A 27,318-nucleotide genomic window follows, 5' to 3' on the forward strand; every position below is an offset into this window, starting at 1 on the left:
GTTCCCTCTGCTTAGAGGACTGCTGTTTCTCTTCCTTCATCACCCAAAGCCATTTCTTTCTGGACTGATTCAGCGGCCACCCCTTCCAGGATACCACCTGACCGGTTTAGACAGGTGGGGTACTCATCTACGGGCTGCCATGAACCTGTGTTTACCCACCACTGTCTTTGTCTGTTTCCAGGTCTGTTTCCCCAACCTGCATCGGAATGACAGAGGAGGCACGTACTGAACGTTTCAGGATTGAACTGACCCTCTCTGGGCTGGAGGTACGTCTCTTAAATGCGGTAGACGGTAGGTGGGATTGCTGACAGAGCTCACCTAGCTCTGATACGCCCTGGATCTCTGACTGAGAGAAGGGATGCTGGGTGGACATTTGTTTCTGGGACCTTGGAGATTTCCAGTCAGGTTTGCAGCAGATGCTTTCTCTGGGGAATCATGTGGAATCCCGCATTGAGTCCCAGGGAAGCCTTGCTACTCCAGAGCTATTATTACACTCGCCCTGAGAAACTCTGGGCTTGAAAATCTTAGAAAGAGTAACCAGCTTGGGATTCAATGGACCGGGGCGGGGTTCATTCTTCACTCGCCTAAAGGTGGTTTCACATCGGGCAAGTTATACAACTTTCTGGGCTGATTTCCTAATCTGTGATAGGAACATAATTCACACCTCTGAAGTGTGAATTCAGTGAGGTATTACATCTAATTTGGCCAGCATATGCCCAAACACGACGGAAGGTAGTTTTGCTTTGTACAAATAATAATAGTGGTTCCCTCGTAAAAAACAGTGGCAACCTAAGAGAACGGGTGAGTTCCTGGCTGCTGTGAGGTGGCCTCAAACCCCAGATAGCAGAAAATCATCATTTGCCAGACCCCAGGGGTTTAGTTAAATACGCACAAGTTTATTGATTGAAGAGATTAGGACAAAAACATGAAACCAAATACAGGACAAAGCACCAGAGGCCATAGATTCCCACCATGCATGTCACCAATCTTTCCTCCTACAGGGGACTTAAAAAATAAGGGAGAGGGAAGAAAAATAGGTCCTTCTTGACTCAGCCCCATCTTCAGAATGTAAAAAACCCTCTCTCCTTTTTATCTTCCATTACCAAAATAGAATCAAGAGCAAATCCATGGCCTCCTTGTCTCCCAACAATGAACGGATTAGCCGCCCTCCTGGGAACGTGAGGCCGGGGATCCTGCTAAGTAGGAATGAAGCATCCAAGGTCTGAACATACATGCCACATACTATAATGAAGCACAGATTCAAGTAACATTTACATACTAGAGTCCACGTGTCACCTACCCAAAAACATGACCATTTTACAAAACGTATACAGGCAGTAAAATCCAAATAATTGAGGTACTGGAAAGACAAATATTGATGCCAAAAGAGTTCTGTATCATACAGCAATAGAAAAGCCATAAAAAAAAATTCGCCACTCGAAATCAAATAAAGCTATCTAGAAAAGCCAAATAAAAGGTTATTTCAGGGACAGAAATACTCAGAGAAAAAAAATATATATAAATGTTAACTACAGCATGTAACATGTTACCCAAGTTAACCCGTAATTGAAGTACTGGCTTAATACATCACAATGTGACATTTTCCTTAATAAATAGAAGAGTTCTTGAAAATACAAAGGTGCGTATGGGGATAGAGAGCTTGTTTTATTTATATCATCCTAGCTTTCAGCTTATTTTCCTTCCCGCTTGTCTCGACTGAGGTTTTTTTGTCCTAACCAGAGGGCCTTCCAAGCCAAAAGAGATCACACTCCGTAAAGAAAACTCAATAGCTGCCCTGTATTTTATACGTGTGGGACAACCTGCTTCGTTTCACTAGTTGCCGATAAAACAAAGACAAAATGTTTAGTTGAGATCAGTGTTACAAAAGCTTCAGACTCCGAGAGCATCCAGGATCTCACACTAACACTATCATCTCAGGAAAGAGGCATGCCAGTAACGCAGCCCTCATCATTCACCAAAAAACAAACAAACAAACAAAAAAAAGGAGTTGAATTTCTCTTTTCCTTTCATCTTCCTCTCTTTTTTCTTTCTTTAAACTACGATAGCCGTAATGCATCTGGAAGTTTGACTTCTAATAGCTTCCTGCCATAAACCAACTGACACAAAACAGAATAGTGGGTTAAAGGAGAGAGATTTTTTTCCCCCTTCAGGGAGCAAAGTATTAACATGTCATTTCCTGATCAGGATATTCAATAGTTTATTTAGAAGAAATGAGTTGAAGAACGCAATTAAGAGACACAAAATGGATTTTTATTTTCTTTTAGTTTTAGCACCCAGGTTTCATGTCAGTCTGTGTGCACCGAATTTTTTTTAAATGAACCCCGTGAATTATCAGATAGGTGGTTGGCTTGTTTAAAAAGGAAAAAAAACAAAAACAAAAACCCTTGGCCAATGGTACCTTCCCTGAATCATGACAAGAAGTTAAATGCTAACAGTGCGATGCCAAGATGTATGTTTGAGGCAGAGAGTTTTGATTCTATCAGGATCTGCAACTATTTTGGAACAAAATGGAAAGTGGGGTAGGCGGAAGCAGCCTAACTGACAGGGGTAGTCTCCGGGGGGCTCCATTAGGCAAGAGAAGCTCCAGGGGGCTCCCGCCCATCCGACAGGACCCCGGAGCCCGCCCCCATCCCGCATCTCTGGTCCCCATGCTACATGTTCAGTCAGCTCCTTGACGGTTTTCCTTCTTTGAACCAAGAAGCCTGTGAGTGTCAGTGTCTTTCTTGCTACCCAACCAGGCAATACGTGTTCCCTGGAAGAAGTCCTCTCCACTGCCCTCTCTTGCTCCTGGTACCTGCTAAGTCACTGTGGGGCGTGAGCTCAGTTAAAGAAAGGGTCCAAGTTCTCTTCCATGTTGACATCCGGCACCAGCTGATCAGACACTTCCTTAGCACCATATCCTGAATTCGAGACGCTAAAATCTGTAGAAAACCAAGGATGGTCCAGAATTTCCTGCGAGGTCAGCCGCTCTGAGGGCTCCCGCCGCAGGATGCTTCGGATGAGGCACTTGGCCTTGGGCGACAGAGTCTCTGGAATGTTGAACTGGCCACGCCGGATCTTGCTGAAGAGGGAACTGGGCTCAATGTCATGGAAAGGGTACCGCCCAACCAACATGGTGTACAGCATCACTCCCAGGCTCCACACGTCAGCTGCTTTGCCCGAGTAGCTGCCATTGGTGTTCAAGATCTCCGGGCTGACGTACGCTGGGCAGCCGTGCTTGTCGGAGAGGGAGTCATCATCTCCCCGCAGAATGTAGGCATCTTCCAGGCTTTCCAGCTTGACCCGAGTCCTGCAAGAAAGGAAGGAAAACGTGAGCGCATAAGGGTCCCTCTGAGACCCACGAACCCCATCATTACATCTCATGTTTCCGATGACCATTCATTCATTGGCCCAGCCAAACATTACCTACTGAGCACCTTCTAGGTGCCAGACCCTACTCCAGGGCTGGGGACCCAGGAGGCAAAGACTTTGCATGAAACTTATGATCTCTACGGGGTGACTGTAACCTTCGGTAAGGAAACAAACCACAAATAGCACTACTGTCGCCCCATCTTAGTGATAAGGAAGCAAAAGATTAAGTCATACTCTCAAAGTCACACCTGGGTCATGATGGGAAGACACAAGATGTGAACTCAGATCCAACCAGCTGGGAAGCTCACGGAAGCTCTGTCCACAACTTCTGGCAAACTTGTGGTTAACACGGTACAACACAGGAGCAGGACTTTTCACTCAACGGCATTTTGACTTCGCGACAGCCCTTTGCTTAGACGTAAAGGATTTTATTACCCCATTTTACAGAAAAGAACACGGAAGCTCAGAGAGTTTGAGTAACTTGCCCAGAGCCTTCTAGTTGGGAAACAGAGAAAACTTGACCTCACATATTCCTAAGTCAACCCTGATGCTCCTTCCACTGCACCAAACTGCCTCTCTTAGGACGCAGGCAGAGCCAGGGAACATTCAATCAGGAGTGCATCCCATTACCCAGTCCTTCCAAAGCCAACACCCTCGTCTTCTTTCCAAGATTTCCTGTTGACGTCGCCTCCTATCCTGCCCATCACACTCCGAGGGTCTGGTCCTTGACCTGGTACTTATGTGACTCCGGTTACCTAGATAGTCCACTTGCGCCAGCACATATGTGATTCTGTCCCACACGGGTACGTGGGTGTATGTGTGAATCTTTCCCCCACCAGTTAAGGACCACTGAGCTCGCTGATGGATGCAGGACTCTCCCGGGTACGATGGGGAAGAAAAGAGGTGGAGAAATCCTGCATTAAACTCTGAGTCCCTGGCACCTACCACTCACCTTTATGCAGAAGGACTTGATAGCATCACCAAGTACAAAATAAGTGTGTGTTCAGTGCCCCCAAGCTCCTAGCCTAGCATCCCTTCCTTAGCCCAGGGGCCTCTCAAGAATTCCTGTGTCCCTGCCCTGCTGTCCTCCGAGTGGCAAGTTAGGCATTATTAACCTTTCAGTGATTAAAACTGACGCTCTCCTCTCACTCTCCTGGCCAGAACACCTCCCCGCCAAGTCCCCATAGTTCTCAGGCCCTGTAAACTCAGTTAATCCCATTCCATCACACTGATGATGGCCTGCCACGAAGGGGACATGGGACGGGGAAGAGGGGCTAGAGTTAGGGGTTGGGACCGCATGGAGAGTGCCAACAAGGTCCTACAAGGTCGGTATCATTCCTATCAGTCGGTTCCTTCATCTCAAAAGGGCCCATCAAAGCATCTACCCTGCTGCCCTGAGGTGTCAGGAGGCTCAGATGGGCAGAGGATAGGCAACTGCTCAGAGAAACCACCACAGGCTTTATTCCTAAATCAGAGCCCGTGACTCGGGTCTATCCACCGCTACTTCTCTTTCTTTCTCCAACTGCAGGTCTCAGCCTTTCCAGGCAGTCACCACAGCTCCCCTAAGAGCCACTGAAGGGAGGCGAGGCTCAAGTTATTCCAAGGAGAACTGCTCGGGGCTCTCTAGAGCAAAAGGTCTGATGAAACCCTGGGCTGATTCTAAGATCCTATATTTGGATTACAGGAGTTTCCAAGACCAAAGGGTGACTACTTCCTGGTCCTAATTTCCAGCAATGAGCAAGAAATAGTTGTGGTCACTGGAAAAGGTGCTGGGCTAGGAGGTAGAAGAGCAGATTCCAGGCCAGACTACATCTCTTATCTGCTGTGTGGCTGTGGGTGAGTCACTAAACCTCTCTGTTCTCAGCCTTAAAGCAGAGTACTGAACAAGACAGTCTTTTTCTTTTAAAATTTTATTTTTTTTATTGTGGTACAATATACATAAGATGTAATTTACCATTTTAACCATTTTTTTTTTAGAAGATGTTGGGGGTAGGAGTTTATTAATTAATTTATTTATTTTTGCTGTGTTGGGTCTTCGTTTCTTGGCGAGGGCTTTCTCTAGTTGTGGCAGGCGGGGCCACTCTTCATCGCGGTGCGCGGGCTGTGCACTATCACGGCCTCTCTCGTTGCGGAGCACAGGCTCCAGATGCGCAGGCTCAGTAGTTGTGGCTCACGGGCCTAGTTGCTCCGCGGCATGTGGGATCCTCCCAGACCAGGGCTCGAACCCGTGTCCCCTGCATTAGCAGGCAGATTCTCAACCACTGCGCCACCAGGGAAGCCCCCATTTTAACCATTTTTAAGTGTATAGTTCAGTAGCATTAAGTACATGCACACAGTTGTGCATCCATCTGGACGAGACGGTCTTAAAGTCTCTGCCAGTTTTAACATTCTAGGCTTCTGTCATATATAGCAACACATCTTCTTTATCTGCTCACCCATATTCTATTATAATCTGTAGTGCACATGCCCTTCTCCTCCCCCTTTAGTAATGATCTGTAAAAATAGGAAGGGCCTAGATATGCTAATCTGGAATTGAGCGGATTAAAAACAAATCTCTTCTTCCCTTTCCTTTTTCTAATCTAAGGTGGCAGGTGGAGCTGACTCACACCAGCCTCACCAGATGTTCAGAAATTGGAGGCGAGTCGGTGAAACCCACAGGGCAGAGGGGAAGGGCCGCAAAGCACAGGTCGCAGTGGGTTCTCTCTACAGCTTCCCCGCCCCCTCACCAGCAGCAGCTTCTGCCCAGCTTCGGGACCAGCCAGGCTCCCTCACCTCCAGGTTCACCGTGCTGGCAGCAGTGCAGCTATGGGAAGAATTATTGCAGGGCAAGCGCCCGTGAGCTCACCTTGAAAGGAACAAGGGCCCCTGCTCTGGGTAAAGGAGTTACACCTTCCCAGGACTAAGTGGAGGCCAGGTGAAGGCTCTACGGGGGGCGGGCTTTGTAAGTTACAACACCTCCGGTGCCTGTCAGGGTGAGGGCAGGAGGGAGATGTGGCGTCCAGGACCTTTCAGGGGACGGGCTTCCCCACCTCAAGCTCTTCGCGCTAAGCCAATTCTAAAGCCCCCTTTTCATTCTTATGTCCTTCCGGGTCACACCCCTAGATTCCGACCTTCTCCTTCACCCCGTTAACCCCACCCCCTCCCTCCCATGGGCAGCAGGGACCCCACTTTCATCCTCACCGCTCTTCCGGAACACTCCTCCAGATCATGGACAAGGGCCTTCGAAAATGGTTAAGGTCTCCCTCTTGTCAATTAACCCCCTCCCCGAGTTCACCTCTCTCCTCCCCCAACTCAAGACAAGGACTCAGGAGCTATGCAAATACCTAAGGAATCTGAGGGCGGTAAAACAATTAGTCAAAAAGCACTCCATGCGCCGCTGACGTCGGCTGCCCCTAAGCTGATCCGTGGGCCCCTGCCTCCTCCTCCCTTCAGAGGCCGAGCCTCCGGCTGGGAGCATCCGGATCTGTGGTCACACGGCGTTCGGTGCGGCCGGTAGCGACACAGCCACACAGAAGTCAGGCCAGTTCCGAGTCTTGAGGTCAGAGGCCCGGGTTCAAATGCTGCCTCTGACAATTAGTAAGCGCCAAGTATCAAACACCGTCTTTGCATTTAAGCATGAGTAGGTATCTACATATATTTTCTTTTTAAGATGTATAAAATCAACTTCCAAGGCAAGAATTATTATTCCTTTATGGGGACACCGAGGCTAATACTCAGAGAGGATAGGTCTGCTTATTTCTCGGGAAGACTCGTTAGCGGCTGAGCGCTCGCCTTTCTCCGGGCGGGGAGCTGATGCCAGACCCGCGCCACCGCAGCTCCGGGCGGAGGAGCCCAAGCCAGGCTGGCGGGGCTGCGAAGCCTACCCCTCACGAGGCGCAGCACGCATGCGCCCCAGGGTCAGGGAGCCGGCTTGTTCTGCGCAAGCGTGCAGGCATCCCCCCGGGGTGGGCTGAGAGAAGCCGAGAAGAGGATGGGGAGGAAATGCGGCGCTCCAGGCATTCTTCTGACCTTGCCTCTCTGGGAACATCCTGAACTTGTTTACATCACTCCCAGGCAAGGGTCGAGGCAAGAAGTCTGGATTACGTCTTTAAACAAGGACCTTCCGGGGTGCCCATAGGTCGCGGGCCCGAGCCGGGCTGGAGTTCCAGCTCCGGTCCCCACGGACGTGCCACACAACTGCAGAGCCCTTCAGAAGGTCTCTGGGGCTCAGCTTACCCCCGGGGATGGGGGGGCCTCGCCCTCTCCTCTGAGGAGCGTTGCAGGGAGTGCCCGGTGGAGCGCCTGCACCCGCCAGAGAGGGAGGAAATGAATGAACAGTCTTCCAGCTTCCGAGGGCTCCCGATCAGTCTGGGGATTAGGAATTACAAGGCAGAGAAATCGATTTTCATAAAAATCAACGGGAGCATCAGATGGTCCTAGTCATTCAAATAAACTACTCACGGGAGACAGAGACAGGACAAGTCACACCCATTGTCTCGGGTTTTGTGAAGATTAAATGAAACAATGCAAGTACAGCATCTATCAAGGAGCGTAGCATAGTAAATCGGCAAAAAGTGGCGGAAACTCTAACTAACCTTCTTATTACGATAAGGAACCCACCTTCAGCCCCAAAGCCTAGAGGGGAAGACAGATGAACAAGCCTCAGACAGATTGAAATGGACATGAATTCTGTGCCCCCGGTACCTTCCTGGGCCCTTTGCACTTTTTTTTTTTTTTTTTTTTTCCCTTGTCTAGAATGTTCTTCCCCCAAATTACGTGCCCAGCTCACTCCTGCTCACATTATTCAGTAATGACTAAGGTAATCAAGATGGGCTTCATGGAGGTGATGAGACCAGAGACTCCTGAAAGTGACAAGGGGGGATGGTGGAGATTTGTGTGGCCAAAGAGCTGTAAATGACAGTGGTTATCTCCTGCAGCTTCTTGGAGGAGAGAGCCCTGAGCCATGAGCCCCAGGCAGGGTTGATTTGGCCTGCAAGCTGCATCCCTGTGTGCGTTCTGCAACCTGTCCCTGGCACAGGCGGGGAACAGCCTGCTTTGCTTTCAACCTCTGAATGAACAAGGCTCACACGGGGGCAGCCTGTGTCCCAGGTGCAGGCCCAGCCCAGTGCCAGGCCTCCTGTCCTCGGATCCTGAGCCAGGTGAGGAAGCCAGAACCAGCAGGATGCAGTTCCACTCCCCACCCGCACAGAGCATCCGCACCCGCCTTGAAAGCCCCGACCTGATGTCCCACCCACTCTCAGCAGAGGCTTGCGTGGCTCCCTGTGGGTCGCGAAATCGACCTCAGCCTCAGTTTCCCTTCTGTAGAATGAGAACCAATGGTACGTGGCCTGAAGAGAGCACTTCCAGCTTCATATTTCCCGATTTTACCTTTCCTTTAACTCTTAAGCTATAAGGACTGCAACCCTTCCTATATAACATCCTGATACTGATATAATAATTGTGGTAACAGGAAACCATGAATTAAACATCTATAAAATGCTGGGATTTTTTTCAGTCTACATATCTTATTTCTCATAACAAAACTGAAAGGCAAATATTATATGTGCCACTTCCTAAAAAATAAGGAAACTGAGGCGCAGAGAATGAAACGTTTTAGGTTATACATAGAGTAACTGAAAAAAACTGAGCTCTAATCCACGTCAGGAGGATTCTAATGCCAGTGTCCTTCCAAAAGACATGCTGGCACCAACATCACAGACTGACGTGGTGTCCAAGACAGAGAAACTTCTTAAGGGAGACCCTGGGTTTATGGAGACAAATATGGCCCCGGGTTTATTCAGCACCAGAGCACCTACAAAACCATCACATACATGAGCTAAGTGCTATAGTGTATGAGGTGGATGGTGGTAGCTGGACCTGCCCGTTTACTCGATGAAGAAACTGAGGTACAGAAAGCAGATGTGACTTGTCCAAGGCCACCTGGAAAGTGAGTGACAGAGCCTGGATTTCCGTGTTCAGTGCTCCATCCAAAATAGAAAAAAGGTGTATACACAAGCAAATCATCCTTTGCTTTTCAACCTCAAGACTGACCCTGTGCTCTCAGCAGGAAGAGATCAGGACAGGGTGGGCCAGGGAGGGGCCAGGCTGGGAGTTCAGCCAGACCAAGTGGGCTTGGCCTGGACAGGAAGTCCGGAAGTCACTGAAGGCCGTTCTGTGGGGTGGGTCCAAGCAGGCAAAGGGTCGAGGGAGAAAGGTCAGCCGCAGTCAGCCACAGCCGCTACCGCAAAGCCACCCTTGGCTGCCGGTCCAGTTGTCAAGCAAGGGTCCCAGCTGGGGCTACTGCTGGGGGGCTCAAGGAAGACCTCTGAACACCATGGGCTGCATTATGCTAGCCTGGCAGCCACCAGTGGGACTCCCTAGGTCGCTAAACTGCCCAATAAATCATTACTCCTTTGAGCCTCTGTTTCTTGTGTGTATAGATTTTTCCAGCAGTCACCTCTGAGAGCCACCGATGCGCCAGCTCCTAGAGGTTCAGTGAACAGACCTAGCACTTAGATCAAGCTGCTCACAAATTAGCAAGAGAGCAGCAGGTAAGCCAGTAAGGGAACCACTCGGGGGTGGGTGGGGAGGGGAGAAGTCTAAGGGAAGGGGGACCTAGGGAGGGCTGGTAAGTTCTAGAAGGCAGTATATCCTCTGACTGCCCTACAACACCACCCCACAATCTGGGACGTGGTGGTTCCTGCACCGCTTTGATTCAGAGAACTTTGCAGCTTGGAAAGATGAAGTCACTTGCTGGGAAACAGCACCGTTGCGGGGAGAAACCCAAGCGGCCTCAAGCACCCAGGTGTTTCCACGGCACCGGCTGCCCAGCCAGTATGTAGAAGCCTGTGTAGCTGGCGTGCAGAGGCACGTTCGTGTCTGACTCATCAGGGCCACGGTGGGATTGGGGAAGCCACACCACGCCCCCCTCCCCCTGCAGCCTGCCTGCCGTCGTCACAGCAACAGCCAGGAAACCCAAGGGAGGCGACGCAGCTCGGACTCCTCATCGGTCCTCCATCCACCTCTCGCTGCCCTGCACTGAGACCCGGGTCCCCGAGCTTCCCCCGACCCCAGATCAGTCGATTCAGCCTCTCAGGAAAGCTCCCCAGGCAACCGTCCCTGCTCCACGCTGGGCAGCGCTGCCCCAGGGGGCCACCAGCCCGGATTCTTCCAGGAAGAGGCAGGCACAACCCGAGGTGCCGTTTCGGTTGATTTGGGGCCCAGAACATTCCTATCCATGCCCCACTGGTGGGGTGAGGGCAGGGCTCTGGCCAGTCCCTCCAACCCCGCCACCGCCAGCAGCGCTGTGAGCAGCTGGTCCACACACTGGGCCGGACGGGGATGCTTCCCTTGGCTGGGTCCTAAACTGGGGCTTCCCCAGGTAGCCTGAGCAGAGAAGGAACAAGTTCAGGGAGTCAGAAACCCGGGTTCTGCTCTTGGCCGTGTCACTAACACGTTATAGGACTTTGGGGAAGGATTTCTGATTTCTTTACCTGCTAAGATAAAAGGGCTGGATTTCAATGCCCCCTTCCCCTCCCCCCCCCCCATCCCACTGCCTGAATCCCGGCTCAGCATCCTGGAGTCGATGTCCACCCACAGTGCATCCTTCACACACACACTTCCGGAGTCACAATGTGACCCCGTCCCAGCCCTGACTAGAAAATAACTCCCATGGCTCCTCCTGAATTTCATATCAAGTTCAAGGTCCCAGGCATGAAGCCAAGGCCCTAGACCTCTTCAACCTCATCTCTGCCCCCACCCCGCCCCAGAGCACCCTTCCCCAGCAGTCCCTCCCCACCTACTGCTGGCACCGTCGGGACCCCTCCCCTTCCCTCCTACATCACTCCGATCAACCCTGTGAAGGAGCCCATCTCCTCCCTGACATAATCCTTCTCTACACCCCACTCCATTGTTGGAATATCCTCTTCCTGCTCCCAGATAGCTCTCTAACGCACACCCTTCCTCTCTAACATGGTGTTAAAAATAACCATTGCACTGTGTCTTCCATTAGGTGAGGACTCTGGTATTGAGTCTTGTATCCCCAATACCTAGCACGGCAAGTAGTGCATAACAGGTGCTTAATAAACGTTTGCAAGCTAGCGTGATTCTCACGTCTGTGAGATGCCCCCAGCTCTAACCTGCTGTCTAGAGCTCAGGGCATCTTGGCGTGACTGCTCAAGAACTGCAATGTCTAGAATGCAAAGAAATTTCAAATAGACTGGATTCTGTCCATGGTTTAGAGAAATTCCCAAGAGCGCTGGATAAAGGACGTTTAACATTTGTTTCCATCCACTGTCTTCTTCCATCAGTATATTTAGGGGATTTTTCTTATAATATTTATGCCTCCAGGGTATATGGGGCTATTCATACCCCCATTGAGTCAAATGTCATACATTCACTCAGCACTTATAATGCTAAGTCCTGTGCTAGGCATGAGGGTCCAAATGAGAAATGGACCCCAGCTTGTAGTTCTGCAGAGGAAACCAAACCCGCTCCGTAACGTGGAACAACAGGACATATTAGGACTGCCCGTGGGGTTAGTTAACTGGTGGCCGAGTCTATGCCTGCCAAGCCTGCTCAGAGAAAGCCGAGTCCTGAGCTTCGCTTAGACTCCAGCCGGCCAGGTCCTTCCTCGTGGTGTTCACTTGTTGCCTGACTGCATATCCAAAATCCCTTCCACGAGTTGAGCACAAGGGTGTATTTTACGTGGCATCTATTTCTGCAGCGTACGTGGCATTTGAGAACCTAACCTTGGGAGCCAGGTCTCCTGGGTACAACCCCCAGGTCTGTGCTGACTGGCTGTATGACCCTGAGCCTCAATTTCCTCATCTGTAAAATGGGGATAACCACTGCAGGAACTCACTTATGGGGTTTAAATGGCTTAACTTAAATACAGTAATTAATTCAGATGAAATTCATTTAAGTGTTGTAGTTAGAACAGGGCCTGGTACATGGTGGACCCTAGATATTATTTCACTAAAATGTAAGTCCCATGAGAGCGGGCCTTCTGTCTCATTCGGCATTGCAGTATCTCCAGCACCGAGAATAGTGCCAGGTACATACCACGTGCTCCATAAAGATCTGTTGAACAGATATATGAATCTACAGGTTGCTGGGGTATGAGGCTCACAACCATAGAAGATGACGGACAGCAGTCATGACAGGTATCTTTTTAAGTCCCTGCAGTGCACCAGGCTCTGTGCTGGATACTCTAAGTTTATTATCTCCAACCCATGTCAGAGAAGGCAGGCCAAGGTCCAACAGTCAAGTGGAGGGATCAAAAAATCTCACCGCTGTGCCCTCTGCTGCATTTGCCTGAGGGGTCCCAGTCGAGCCCATGGGCTAATTTATTAAGCCCCAACAGTAAAGAGCCCAGCCGGAAATCCTGCTGGGATTTCCTACCGTTTAGTCTATTTCTAAGCACAGAACCTTGAGGAAGCCTTCCCCTCTAATTGTGACCCGAAGCCCTTCATAAATAAAACGACACCCACCACAGACATGGATAATGGTATCTTAGATAGATGTCACTTTTGCATAAATCATTAAATCAAAATGGGAATGATTTGTTACTTGATGTAGAACTCTGTAAATAGTTCTCTTGAAAAAAGTTGTCTACGTGGGAGATCCTAAGTTTCAGTCATTCTGGGCTCCCATCTGGGCAGTGACCGAGATGACCATTAGATCAATACATTCACTGCCCCTCTCACTCTGTCATCAGAATCCAATCTGAGCGGCTCCTGCTCAGTAAAAGGCATTTTCATTCATTCAGTGCCCACCACGTTCCGGAACAGTGCGCGTGAGACAGCCTCTGACCCCAAGGAGCTCCCAGGCCAGCAGGAGACGAGGACAGTCTGGAGATGCACACAGACAATAACAACAGAGCCGGAGACACGCTGTGACAGAGGTTAAGTGTGGATGCTACCGGAGGGTGTCACTGACACATCCTCAGAAGAAGGATCTGGGGAGAGGAGCTTTCCCTAAGGATGGTACTGACGTACATCAAAGCGGTCAACACGAAGAAGACGATTCCAGGAGTTCTGTCTCCTTCAAAGCAAAAAGGCAAGGTGTTTCCCAAAAATCCAGTGAGCCTACAACTTAACATAAATCACTATTAACGAAAGAAAGCAGAGTCTGGTCTCCAGGGCTCCAATGCCTGCCCTCTGTACTTTGTTAGATACTGAGCCCCAAGAGAGGTGAGAAAAACCTGAAAGATCTAAAGGGAGGACTAATATAGATACTAACACCTGGGAAAGAGGGCGCTGACCTCGGTTGGTGTGGGAGGGAAGAGGCCTTCACCCCACAGGGAGGTGCACGTCCTCTGGTGCCTGGGCAGAGAGGGCTTTTGTTCTACCGAAAACCCCAGGCCGCTGGGCTCCTACAAAGAGTCCCCTCTGGCAGAAGCAGGCACTGATCGGCTTCCACAAAGCAGAGGAAATGAGACCCGTGACGTCAAGAGATAACGATCTTCAAACCAAAGAAGAAACGTGTACAGATGCCGTCTTCTCCTTCACATGGGGTATTTCTGGGCAGAGAAATGTCAACACTGAACTGTGGTTGCAGGCAGGGAGCTGGGGTGAAGGATGGCAAAGGGAGAGGAGAAATCCAGCTGGCAAACGGGGACTGCTGTAGGCCCAAGCCCTGCCCCTGCCGCCTTCTTCAGGTGGCCCCGCTGCAGCCCCAGGATGCACCAGCATAAAGGGCTCTTTACGTCCTGAGTCAGCAGACTGGCCCTGTGTCACCCAGAGGGCCAGATAGCAAGTGCAGAAGAGGCTAAGGACAGCGGCAGGATCTCGTGCTGATGGCCAGCTGTGCACCCAGCATCAGCTGCACTGCTGTTAATTCACTTAATTTCAGGAGCAAAGTCCTCTTGTTATGATGAGGCAATGGGGCAGAAGAGGTTAAGTAACTTGTCAAAGTCAAGGTTATGAGTAAGTGCAAGAGGAGAGATTGGAATCCAGACAGCAACTCACTTTCCACGGGCATAACTGGCCGTGTCCCTTAGAGGCTGGGATTGAACCATGGGGCCTCAAGGAGCAGGCCAACCAAGCAGACCCCTCTAATCCCAGAGCAGGGCGAGAGGGGCTGGAGGACGCGGGCACACCCTCTGGGAATTCGAGCACTGTCTTCCTCAGGTTCGGGGCCCCGGCCAACGGGGGGCCCCTCCTACTCACACAGACCATCTCAGATTTTACGACAGGAACTGGGGAGGCAAAGGGTGTGTCCAGGGCCAGTTCAATCAGGATAGGGGTTTAACTTCCTCAAAACACAAACTAAATGACTGAGGCTCTGCCCTCCAGAAACCTCTCGGCGTGGAGGAGAGGCAGCAGCACAGGGGCAGGAGCGCAGTGGCCGGTCCAGGCCTGTTGGGGCAGGATCCCTCACCCCCTGCCTGTGCTTTTGTCCACCTTGCCTTTGGTACATCTCGTCAATCTTCTAGCGCTTCTGAGCGTCAGGTTCCACACCACACACCACATGTACTTGACCTGTCAGGTGCCCTCATACTACGGATCCAGCGATTATAATTACACAAAAGAAAGAGGAGGATGTGGCTTAAATCTGAACCCTTCCATCGCAAGGGCTCCACCTTCACGGAAATGGTTACTGCATTCTCCGTTCTCTGGGAACTGCTCCCCTATAACGGTACCATTTTATCAATGACTCTGGGAGCAGCTGTTGATTAGGAAGTGCCTGCCCTGCCCTGTGAGTCACAGAATCATCTCACCGAACTCTCACAACCACCCTACAGAGATGCAATTATTATTTCTGCTTTGAGGAAAGAAAGTGCAGCTCAGAAGCATGAAATGACTTAATCAGGTAGCTAATAAGTGGTAGAGCAGGAAGTTGAATCTAGCTCAAATAAAACAGAATAAATAAAATAAAAATAAACAAATAAAACAGGAGCAGAAGAATCTGAGGTGCTGCTGATTCAACACAGAGGCAGCACCCTAGCATCAGGGTTAACAGAACATTGGGTGTCAGCTGTATAAGATGTCTGCAAAGCCACTTGTGGAAAACTGGACTTGCGGTGATGACAGTGCCATTAAGAATGTTCCCATGGATGGCCATGGACTCAAGAGTTACAGATGGTCCAGAACGGAAAATCTGTGCATAAGAAGTCAGCCCAGAGGCAGGTCTCTTTCTGAACCACGTGGGGCACAGCCAATTTCACTGCGTAATGCTTTCAGCTTCTATCACTTTCAAGATCCTCAAGGAACAAGAAGCACATCCCTGAGAGAAAGAAGACTGATGCAAAAGAATGCAAAAGAGTGCAAAAGAGGGGCTCCCCTGATGGCGCAGTGGTTAAGAATCCGCCTGCTGATGCAGGGGACATGGGTTCGAGCCCTGGTCCAGGATGATCCCACATGCCGCGGAGCAACTGAGCCTGTGCGCCACAACTACTGAGCCTGAGAGCTCTAGAGCCCACGAGCCACAACTACTGAGCCCGCAAGCCACAACTACTGAGCCCGCGTGCCACACTACTGAAGGCCTGTGCGCCTAGAGCCTGTGCTCTGCAACAAGAGAAGCCACTGCAACGAGAAGCCCGCGCACCGCAACGAAGAGTAGCCCCCGCTCGCCGCAACTAGAGAAAGCCAGCACGCAGCAAAGAAGACCCAACGCAGCCAAAGATAAATAAATAAATTAATTAATTAAAAAAAAAAAATAGAGTGCAAAAGAGGTGTCTGGTGATTTGAAGCTTAATAAAGCAGTGCTTCCTAAGGTCTCTTCTATGCCCCGCCCCCCCATCATAGGACCAATGCATTAAGGATCAGAAAACAGTCAGAGACGCCGTCGTCGTCGTCTAACTTTTCAAAAGTCTTTCAAATTCAATGCATTGTTTCTAACTCTTCGATGCTGTCAAGCGAGGAAGACGCTTTAGTCCTATTGAAATACCTATGGATTAGGTCCTATGGATTAGGACCGAAAGTGAAGGCTGCCAGGAGCATATGGCCCCAAAGAGATCCCAGGGCCCCTGAACTCCTGTTCTTCTCAGGAAATACAGGCGAGGTTGCCACACAGCCACCATGCAGACCCACAAAGAGACTCTACCATGAAACTCGGTGGCCCCTGGGAACTAGAATATGCTGAGTGACAAAACCCATCCCACAGTCCCAAGTCGAGAGGTTAAAAACCAAACAAGATGAAAGAAGGCCACTAAGCGTGATTCATCTTTTACAAAAAGTTGATGGTTGGGTGAAAATTAAAAAGGTCCTGTCAGCTACTGATGAAAACATTTAGAATGTCCTTGAAAAGGCAAGCAGCAACCTTCTCAGAGCTGCCCAGGCAGAGATACATGTCGTGTTCAGCACAGCAAGTTCATCAGGACCTCAGCATGGTTCGGGGCAGAAGAAGAGCTCTGGGAGGAAATGATAGGATTTCTAGGCTAGCTCCATCGTCGGACTGGTTGTGAGACCTTGAGCAAGGTCACCTAGCTTCTGTGCGGCCCGGCCGCCTCGCCTGGGGCATGGGGAGTTCTCCTTCCCCGCGATGGTCCTTCGGGAGGCTGGGCTGCTCGGGCTCAGGTGCTCAGACATGCTGGAAACAGATGAAGACCAGGCGAGGAAGCCTGTCACTTAGGTTGTCTTTTTCAGAAGGAAAATGCTCTTTGGAGTTAAAAAGGATTGAGCTTTGACACCCCTGCTCCAGTGGTGTCCTGGTTTCACATCCACATGAGACGCCTCTTTCTCGTTCTTTCTAGAAAGGGTCTGCTCTTCTGCATAAGTCAAACATAACTCCAGACTGAGCATCAGAGCCCCACAGTTCTCGTGTTGGAAGCGTCTTACGCGTGGGTATTTCTTCCCCAGCCCCCGCGACATCAAAGACTCTGGCTTTGCTACAATATGCACTGATCAGCAGTCTTCCGCGTCTTTCTTCCCGTAAAGGACAAGCAGGCCTGGGGGAGAATCTCTGCACCAGCAAAACGTGAGGTCGGACTCGGCCCTTATCTGCTTCCAGACGGCTGTGGGCTCTGAGGTGAGCACCCTCACCTCTGGGGCTCTGCTTCTTGGTGGCAAAACGAAAGGGCTGAAGCGTGGAACCCCTAGCATCCGCTTCTGGTCCCATGTCCTGTGACCTGGGGACGTCCAGCCTACTCTGACTCACTTCACAAATCTGTGTCTCCCACGGCTGTGCTAGATGATGGGCCACCCACCCCATGTCCTTGCTGATGCCTGAAATTCCTCTCTAAAGAGACAGAATCAAAGATGATGTTTAAAAATGCAGATCCCCACGGGAGACAGCATTGATTGTCCTGACTCCTGGTGGCGGCCAAATGAATTTCTTGAGAGCCGACTTAACAGAGATAATATGTCCTTATTTCTGCTCTTTCTTGTCTGTAACTTTGAGACCTCACACTTCGGAGCCCTCATCTACCCAATGGACATGCTAATACTCACCTCTCCAATTTGCAGAGAGAATTAAGTGTGTTAAATGATAACCTTATGGTAGGAGCTTATAGAGGTCACCAAATATTACCTCTTATTTTTGTAGTTAGAGTTATTAGATCTTCAAGGACGGTGGAATATTGAAGGGCAAAGAGGATACCTCTCTGTCAGTATTCTGCTGGGGCCAGATGTATATTTATCTTTGCATATGCGAATATTCAAAGCAGCACATGCCTGAGTGCTGGAACTCGGGAAGACCTTAGAGCCAGTAGAACTGAGCCAGACAATAAAAGGATAAGGAACTTGAGGCCAAGGGGAAGGGACCAATATAAGGTCAGAGTGGAGTAAAGGCAGAAACAGGATAAGAACCTGGGTCTCCAGGCTCCAAGGGCAGACACACCTGAGCTGAAAGAAAAGTAACCATCGTCCCACACTCTAGATCTTCGAACAGCGCCCGCGACCTTCTTTTGTTTGTTAATAAAGGTAAATGCCATCCACTGTCAGAGACCGGGATACTGGCTACCACAGATTCCTATGATACTCCTTTATGGGTAAAAATATGGAACAATAATCAACTTCTGTGGGTCCAGGAAATCCAGGGGCCCTCTGCACTTTGGATACTCAGCTGGATTATAAAAGTTCATGAAATTATTCCCTTTGGGTTAAGTAACCACAGGCCCTTTGACCTGTGCTAATCCCCAAAGGTTTCCCAGACATTTACTGCCCAATTAGCTCAAACCATGAAGAAGGAAAAACCAAAGCACACACCACGAGGTCTCTCTCATTTGGATGCCATGAGACTTCTATAAGCAATCGCCTAAATATACCACAGGCCACTGGGATCGATGACCAACTAAATGGAAGATAGTAAATCTGTTCCAGACGGATAAAAGGTAGCCCCGAAATGTTTGCTGAGTGAATGCATGAGGGATGTGCACTAGCCTTGTATTCAGATGGTCCTTAATAGCTTTGTGACAATGGAACCTTCACTTCACTGAACGCTTTTGCTAACGGGAGCTGAGGATGCCCAAGGCAGTCACGAGAATGCCGTGACATCATGTCTGCAGAGCCCCTGGAACCATCCTTGGAAGAGTCAGCAATGGACATAAATCGGCTGCTTCCACTCCTCTAAAAAAGCACATTATTAAAAAGAAAAAAAAGTAACTTGAAAGAGTTTTTACAATCAAAGTCAGCCGGAGGAGAAAGCAGGGCCCCAGTGGGATCTGCTAAATAGAATGTAATGAGTTAATGGAAGAACCATGAATGAAGCCCCGATGCCTAGCATCCTGTCCGGCCGTCTCCTAAAATACCGGAGACCTTCACATTGTACAGGCAGGTTCCTCACCGGGAACATTGGTCCTTCCCACACTGTCTACAACATATTCAACTTTCAAGTCTTGGCTCCAAAATCACCTCTCCTGGAAAAACTTTCTTGACTCTCCAATTCCTAGTTAGAACTCACATCCCAGCCCCCAGCTGCCAGCTGACCCAGCACATAAGTGTACGTAGGGTCTGTAACATTTCCTTTATAGGTCATTGACTAGCTAATGCAACTTGATAGTCACGGTACTGAGCCTTGTAATTCACACTGAGGAACAGACTTAGGAAGTGTCTATTGAATGAGTGATGAATGAATGACAAACAACTGATGCCAGGCACGGAGCTTTCCGAAGGCAAGCTTTTCAAAATCCTGCCTTATTCACACTGAAAATGCCACACAGTCTGGCAGCCACCTTCAGAGTTCAAGACACCAAGACAAAAATAACTACTGGGTCACAGAATAATCTGGCACTTGAGAGCATCTGATAACATCTCTTAGAGGAGCGGCAATTTGGTTTCCAAGTGCACTTCAAACACTGCGATATCCACCTCCCTTTGTCCTTCCACGCTCCCTCCTCCTCACCTGGACAGCAGGCAGCAAAAAACAGTGTCCACTCCAACCTCTCTGAGCAGCCTGTTATAGTACACGGGCCTGGACAGGAACGAGACTCACCTTTCTTCGTCCTTAAAGATAAATTTCCGCAGCTTGAGGTCCCGCAGCACCAGCCCCCCCTCGTGGCAGTGGGCCACCGCTGAGGCGATCTGGTAGAACAGCCTGGCCGCCTCCTCCTCCTTCAGCTTCTTGCAGGTGCGAACGAAGGAATGCATGTCCCCATAGCTGCGCTCAAAGAACACATAAGCTTTCGTCTCCCCCAGGATAATTTCGGTGATTTGGTTGATGTTGCTGTGGGCAGACAGGCAAAAGCAGGGGGCCAGGGACTCCTGGTAGCAGCTGATATCAAACACCTAGGGCAGGATGAACAACAAGACCAAGAGTCAGAGTACAACCAAAGCCTGTAGGTAGAACCGAGTCACAGAATGTGGATGCCTCCCATAGACATGGGCCAAACTTGGACCCAGACCACACTGGCCTTGCCTCCTACCAGCTGTGTGGCATTGAATAACTCGCTCGACCTCTCTGAGCCTCCGAGTCCTCATGTGCAAAAGGGCAAGTGAATGACTCACCGTGTCGGGAGGATTATATGAGAAAACAGAGGTCAGAATGCTTAACAAGATGTAATACAATACACAAGTTGTGTATCACAGTTTGTGGATTGTATTACACAAACTGTATACACAATTACACAAAACAAATCACAAACAAGTTTATGATTTTCTTCTCTCTATCCTAATCCCCTCTGTTTGTAGAAAAATTAAGATAAAATTTGAGAGAAAGTGACCCATCCCAAGCTGCACAGATAACACCTTATTACCCTTCAAAAAAAAAGTACGCCAACACTATACAGCTACAGCAACTGTAGACAACACATTCTGTGCTGCATAATTGGGCTGTATAGCAGTATACAACCTAATAGCAATTAGTAGGTTAAATGCGTAGACTGAAGGTTATCCAATTCAATACCTTCATTTCGCAGACGTGGAAGTTGAGGCTCAGATGACAAGTGAAATCAAGCCCCCAGTGGCAGAGCTAGGAAAGGACACAGTCCTTCTTATTAAGAAAGCAGACACGCTCCTTTCTCTCTTCCCTCCACAGATATCTAGCTCAATGAATCAGTTATGCAATGATTTTCTATGAATCAGAATGAGCCTGTGAAATGCCACCTCATTGTGGGGTTATTTAGAACGAAAATCCATCCTCAGTACCTTTTGGAGACAGATCTAAGAGGAATTAACACTACAGAGATTTTTCTGAGGTTACAAGAAAAACGCCTTCATTCATTTCAAGAGCTCCACTAAATCAGGGATACAAATCTCTGGGTTTGGAATGTGGCTTTCCTACCCGCCTGGGAATGTGAGTCTGATGTGTCTATCTGGTGCAGCAGAAGTGAGGGGGGCAGGCTCAAGGGTGCCTCGCTGGGAAGCCTGGGAGGCCAGCATGGCTCTAACGATACACTGAATGTTATCGGTTCACCATCACTTAGCGTCTTAAATTTCTTTTTCATTAGTGAGAACATACTCTCCTTGATCAGCATTTTGCAGTGTGTGTGAGAAACGCTGGCCTAGAAATCATCAAATTTGAGAATCTAATCCTGGCTTGGCCACCAATAACCTGCACGAGGTGGATAAAGCACTCAGAATCACTGGGCCTCCCTCCTCTTCAGCAACTGAAGACATTGCTTTAGAACACGGTTGACCTTTTTTGGGTCCAGATCCCACCTGAGAAGCTGATAAAAGCTCTGTCCCCTCTTAGCTGACAATGACCACTCAAAAGCATGTATGATATTGGATTTGTCTTAAGGGGATTCACGGGCTTTCCAAAACCCAGCCAGGGACACAGGCTGCTACTTAAGAATCCATGAGTTAAGTCTCTCTTAGCTGCAAAAAACAAAACCCCCAAATCTGTAAGTCAAACCGGCCTCCTAAGAACCTCGGGAGGGCTGGTGCGAACCCCGGCGAGGAACGTTGTGAATGAACCATAATGAGGCGCCTCAGGAAAGTGGCACAGCTGCTGCCACTATAACCTAGAATTTAAGAATGAATACTTCAGTGTCTCCAGAGACCACAGATCACACCCTGATACTGTCAAATGATGACCTGCGAGCGGTGACCTCAGAGGTCCGTTCAATTAGGAATCTGAAATGCTTGAGTCAACTTTAACACCCAGGCTGCAGGCAGCAGAAACCCAGGAAAGCCTCAAAAATTTCCCAGAGAGTAATAAAGGCTTTGCAGTGGCTAATGTAAACACTGCGTTATATAAGGAGGATGCTGGGATCTGAAGCGCCAGGCTTCAGGCTGTGTCGCCAGTACCCATGGAGTTATGATTATTTATAACATACTTCCTGCTTCGAGCTGCATTTTTTAAAAATAAAAGGTGATTTTTATTTTTTTGCTCAGTACCTTTAGTCTGTTATCCTGTCCTGCTGCTGAAAAACTAGATGGACATTAAAATTAAAAAAAAAAAAAAAAATCAAACAATTCATGGCAGCTTCGAAATGCAGCCATACCCTTTGTAGAAGAGACTAAATTAAATTCCAAGATGGTGGACAGAGTATGAAAAATAAAGCGAGTACTTATGTTTTCCCAAATGGGTAGGAACCAAACTTTTATTAGTAGCTATAACAGGCATTTATGGGCTTGGATTCGTATTTAAACCATCACCTTCAAGTGCAAAATCAAGCCATAAGCCTGGTTGCCAGCTTCTTTTAAATGTTTAATTTGGAGCCTTAGTTATATAATGTGACAGTTCAGATAAGGCAGAGATTAGGCCATCATTCACAGCCCTTGCAAAAAAAAAAAAGTGCTCATTTTCTCAAGATAGTAATTATGTCAATCTGCACAGTAGCTACAAGCATTTCCATGAAAACAGTAAGCTAAGAACCCCCTAAAGTCCCCTTCCTTCGTCTGCCTAGCTTAAAGTAGGCACAGGGAGACAATAAACAGGCATGATTATTTTGGTTAAATGACCGTCCAGTCTCTCTCTCCCAAATTATGTCCTACAGAATTCTATAGAGTTCTCTGTAAGTGGCATTTTACATTGGATCTGTTTTTGCAAAGACTTTTTTCTTGGGTCAACACAGAGCTAGGAGACATGACCTCTATATTCTAAGATGTCAAAAGGAACTGGAATTCAATGTGTAGATTTCACTGAGCCTTGCAGTAAGCCAAGAGTGCACAGTGCATATGTGAGGGTAGCTCATAGAAGCAGCCTTATAAAACCACTTGGAGCTTCCTAGGATATATACAACGATGCTTGCATAAGAAGTCACCCACATCACCTCTGGTAAAAAGGCAGGCAAACAGAAGCCGCTGTGTCTTAAAGGGATGACCTCTGTCAAGCAGAACAATGATACTGCACTTAAATCCACTTGCAGCCACACAGTAATTGGTGAGGGGCTGATTCAATCTTTGCAAGAACTGAACCAGCCGACTAAGTACAGTTTCAGGCCAGAGAGCAAGTCTACGAATGACAGTATAAGGTCAGCCCAAAGTGAAATATGTCTTGAAAAATCTGAAGGGAGAAAGAAACAGCAGGGGCCAGAGTCACCTCTGCCTTTAAACAAAGAAATAGCGGGCAAGATGCTTCTTGCTGGAGACTTAAACGCGTCTCCAGCCTTTGAAGAATATTAAAATGCTCTACCGAAGTTTAGCAAAAGGAGTGAAAACACTCACTGCTGGGTGATTGTGCATATTTCATATGAGAGTGGCAGCTCTGTGGAATTCATTCATTTCAAAGGATGACTACCCCCATTGTACAACGTTGTAGGTCTTCTGAGAATTCAATCCAGCTCTGAATAGCCTACTGAATTTTGGTTAACTGGGAATAGCTGCTCTGAGTCTCAATAGCTTGGAGAAGGTGCAAAATACCAAATGCTCAGTACAAGCAGAGAGCAATATTTAAAGAGTCTCTGATTTTCCCCTGAGGTCTGAACTGAACAATTGCAAAACAGACTGGAGACCCTTCACAAAACCCATGTTTCACAATGAAATACTCCAGTCCCCTATGAAAGAAAGCAAGTTCACAAAGCAGCCTGCGGTTGATGGTAAAAGTGTGATGCATTATTTGTAGCACAGCTGTGCCGAGTGCCCATTTCAAAGACATCAGGGGTCCCCACTCCTTACTACCTCCTTACCTCCCTCCCCCGGAAAAACAACAGTGAGCAAATCTAAAATTAAGCGACAGTGAATTCTTGATCTATGTCCAATTCCTGGGTAGCCTTCTCTACCGTCTTCATTTTTTGTTTGTTTGTTTTTTTTGCAACTAGTCTCCTGCTCATCCCCTTGTCTGGAGCCTTGTGGGCGCACACAAAGACACACAGACACACTCAACACAGACACCAACCAGTTCGGGGTCAGAGACGAAAAGGAAAGGAAAGAGTCCATCTCTGCATTAGCACTGTGAATCCCCGAGGCTCCAAATGCTGGCCTCTCAACCATACAGGCAACGGTGTGTGCTGGGGGGTGAAGTAGCGGGGTCGAGGGGGGCTCCGGCTCGGAGAGCTGGAGACGAGAAGGAACGGAGACAAGAGGAAAAGACCCAAAGGATTCACAATTTCCTGCACCCAAAGGTGCGCTGGCGGCTTTGATTTCCACCCCCAACCCTCCTTTCAAGGCTCCTGGCAGAAGCAAGCTCTTTGTGAACTCCTTCCCCGCGCTGGGCCCCTGGGCTCAGCCAGAGGGGACACCTTTGTGTGTCTCTTTGAAGGGGCACCTACGGAACAAAGGTTCAACACCTGCACGCTGCTGAGAACAATGGCTGCGAAAGGAACCAAGTCATCAACGCCTTAAAATTAGCGGGGGATTCCCTCCTCGGTGTTGTAAAGGGGAGGGGGCTGGACCCAGGGAGCAATCCCCGAGCAGCGGGGTCCGGCGTCGCGCGGAGGAGCTCCACGAGCCTTTGGGAACACGCGTGGCCGTGGCCCCCGCGCAGACCCGCCGCCCTCCCCGCCGCGGGCTCTCCCCAAAACGCCTCCGCCGCAGCCCGCCGCATTGCCCGCAACGCTCTAAAAACTTCGCAACTAGTCGAACAGGAACAAATAAATACATAACCCCATTTAACGAGACCACGGATAATTATCCCGCGAATCTCCCTCCCCCCCGGACTGCAGGGCTCGGCAACCTTCCGCCCCCTCCGGCCCCCTCCAAAAGGCCGGGGGCATCTTCTTAAAAGACAAAAAAAAAGCAAAAGCAAACCCCGGGCTCTTTACCTTGCACACCAGCTCCTCTCCACTGTGCAGATGCACGGCACGAAAAACGTGGTCTCCCTCCAGAGGTTCCAACAATAAGTATTTCCCGATGCAAGAAACGCAATGCGACAAGTTCGGAGTCTCAGGCGGGCTCGGGGAGCCGAGGTTCGGGCTAAAACTCTGGCTGGGTTCGGCGGACCTTATAGACGACAACTCTTCGAAATCCTGGGTTTTGTTCCGCGATCTCCCATATCTTGCTATTGTGATGGGGGTAGACCTGTGTATGTTCATGAGTGTGGGGGTCGCACTCGACAAACAAAAAAACCCGCTGGAGAGACGAGTCGCTGGCGAGTGCGTCTGCAGGCGCCTCGGTGCCACGGATTTTAAAAGGGAACGAGAGGGGAGGGGACGGGAAGGGGGCTACGTGGAGAAAGAGTCAGAAGCCCCCAAATGGGCGCCGCCGGGCACCTTGTCTGCTCCGAGCCCGGCTCCCGGGGGTCCTCGGTCGGAAGCAACTCGGGTCCTTTTGTTACCCCAAAGCCGCCAGCGATTTGCAGAATCTTCGCACTTTTAGTTTCTCTCTCTCTTTCTCTTCTTCCAGCGTGGATCTAGACGAGTAACCAGATTGCTAAGGTGGGGAGCTGCAGCGCCGGGTCTCCCGAAGCGATCCCCACGCAGGCTTCCGAACCGCAGACGGGGCGGAGGAGCCCGGCTGTAGTTTGTGCAATCTTCGGGGAGCGCACGGCCGCTGCTTGGTCTCAGCGCGTTAGAAACCAAACAAAAAAGAAAAAGGAAATAAGCACGGGTACCGGCTCGCGCCGCACCGCAGACAGAATCCGCGCTGCACCCCCTTTTTTGGTGGAAAGGGTGGGGGGCGTGGAAGGGGGGGTGCCGGAGAGGGTAGTTACCTACGTTTTAACTGTAGATGGCGTCTGAGTCTTTTCCAAGACCGCGAGAGGGCTCCAAAATTTAAACAAACAGACAAAAAAAATAGCAAGGGAGCATTTAACTTAGAGCGGTCAGCGCTGCCAACAAAAGATTGCAAAAGCTGGGTACAGAGTTGTGGTCCGGGCACAGGTACCGCGGCAAAGCCCAGGGCTTGGCCCTCCGGGCGGAGGTCAGCACCGGCTCATGCTGTCGCCGCTCCCTCGCGCTCCAGATCGTCCTCCGAATAAAGCGAGAAGTGCGGGCAGGGATAAGGGTAGATCAACGGTCTCCGATTTCCCCGGCACGAGCTTCCGGGGGTCCTCCCGGCCCTGGAAGGGGATGCACCCCCAGCCCAGTCAACCCGCGCTGCTCCTTTCTCGTTCGGTAACTGGATCTCGCCTTGAAATAATTTGCAACCACTCCGTCTCCCCCTACCCTCAACCCAAATTGCCTGGCGGGGTTTGTTTTGGAGAAAATTGACGGCTTTTCTTCTTCTTTATTTTGTTCTTCCCCCAACCGGAGGTAAGAGGAATGTGTACTTAAAATTGAAGGGGACGGCCGACGGTGCCCGAGGCCAATCCCCGAGCTCAGCACGCCCGCATCTCTCGGCGAGGCGGTATTAATAGTTACTTACGTGGCCGGGGATCTCGGAGCGAGCGGGGCAGTGTGTGCGCGTGTGTGCGCGCGCGCGCCTCGCTCGCGCTCAGTCTCCCCATTCAATGTCACCGACACATTTCTACGGCGCCTCCACCCCCTCACCTCCCAGCGGCACCGGCGACTGGCTCAGCCCAGAGCGGGCCCCGCCCCGTCCCCGCCCGGGCCGCCCTCATTGAGCCGGGGGCCCATCAATCAGCCTCGCCGCTGCCAGTCCCCGGGCGGCTTCCCGCGTCCGCGGCCGGCTGCCACTGCCATTGCAGCTCCCGGCCCCGGTCGCGGGCACTTGCCTCCCAGTTGGATGACTCGGCCCGGGCGAGGTAAACAAAAGTGCATTATCCAACCGCGGCCCGGGGCTGGGGAGGTAGAGCACCGGACCGGGGAGGGAGGGTCCCGGCGCCTCCACAGGCTGACTGCGTGCGCGGCTGGGCAGGAGTCGCCCGGTCACAAGTACCCAAGCAGCTCCAGCAGTGGCTAGTGGATTTTCTAACCCGTTCGTCTTCCCGACGCTTCTCCCCGGAAAGCCGGGCATCCTCTGAGCATCAGCACACCGCTGCTCAGATGTAGCTTTTCTCCGTGGAGAATGTGCTTGCATCAGTGGTGCCGCACGGAGTTTCAAAAATTAGTTTCGTTATCTTTTTCCAGCACTCTTCTCCCCATTTGAAAAGAAATCGATTGCTTACTTTTAGTTGGTGTCACCCTCCAAACCCCGCCCCCCACCAAGGCTTTGAGTATTTTCTGCAGAACACCAGCTTGAAGGCACCTTTTAACTCATACCAAAGGTAATCACTAATTCTTCCTCTCCCGAGACAGTACCCAGAGGGCCTTGGCCCAGTGAAACAATGACCTCAATGCCCTACGCACACCTCCTGCGAGGCTCC

The 27,318-nt window shown here is 50.0% G+C and overlaps 1 protein-coding gene across 4 annotated transcripts; it reads right to left on the reverse strand.

Moving 5' to 3' along the window:
* Positions 1 to 875: 875 nt before the first annotated feature.
* On the reverse strand, positions 876 to 26,508 carry TRIB2 (tribbles pseudokinase 2). Of its 4 annotated transcripts, none has more exons than XM_067008093.1 (4): positions 25,769 to 26,500; positions 24,878 to 25,464; positions 19,726 to 20,018; positions 876 to 3,310 (listed from the first exon to the last, which is right to left on the reverse strand). In XM_067008093.1, the coding sequence occupies exons 2-4, from the start codon at positions 25,145 to 25,147 to the stop codon at positions 2,842 to 2,844; spliced, it is 1,032 nt and encodes a 343-aa protein (XP_066864194.1). In that variant the 5' UTR covers positions 25,148 to 25,464; positions 25,769 to 26,500; the 3' UTR covers positions 876 to 2,841. The 4 variants fall into 4 exon arrangements, with proteins under 4 accessions (XP_066864194.1, XP_066864193.1, XP_066864195.1 ...); XM_067008092.1 differs by having other exon boundaries at positions 24,878 to 25,613; XM_067008094.1 differs by having other exon boundaries at positions 26,418 to 26,489.
* Positions 26,509 to 27,318: the final 810 nt, after the last annotated feature.

Source organism: Kogia breviceps, chromosome 11 (assembly GCF_026419965.1).
Source record: "Kogia breviceps isolate mKogBre1 chromosome 11, mKogBre1 haplotype 1, whole genome shotgun sequence".
Taxonomy (NCBI): Eukaryota; Metazoa; Chordata; class Mammalia; order Artiodactyla; family Physeteridae; genus Kogia; species Kogia breviceps.

What these genes read in the sequence shown, in the direction of transcription:
- TRIB2 (XM_059078978.2), bottom strand. Translation starts at nt 25,147, where the DNA reads ATGAACATACACAGGTCTACCCCCATCACAATAGCAAGATATGGGAGA. An exon ending in GAGAGGAGCTGGTGTGCAAG is followed by an intron (nt 20,019 to 24,877) that starts GTAAAGAGCCCG and finishes ATCCTGCCCTAG; the next exon opens with GTGTTTGATATCAGCTGCTA. An exon ending in ATCTTTAAGGACGAAGAAAG is followed by an intron (nt 3,311 to 19,725) that starts GTGAGTCTCGTT and finishes CCTTTCTTGCAG; the next exon opens with GACTCGGGTCAAGCTGGAAA.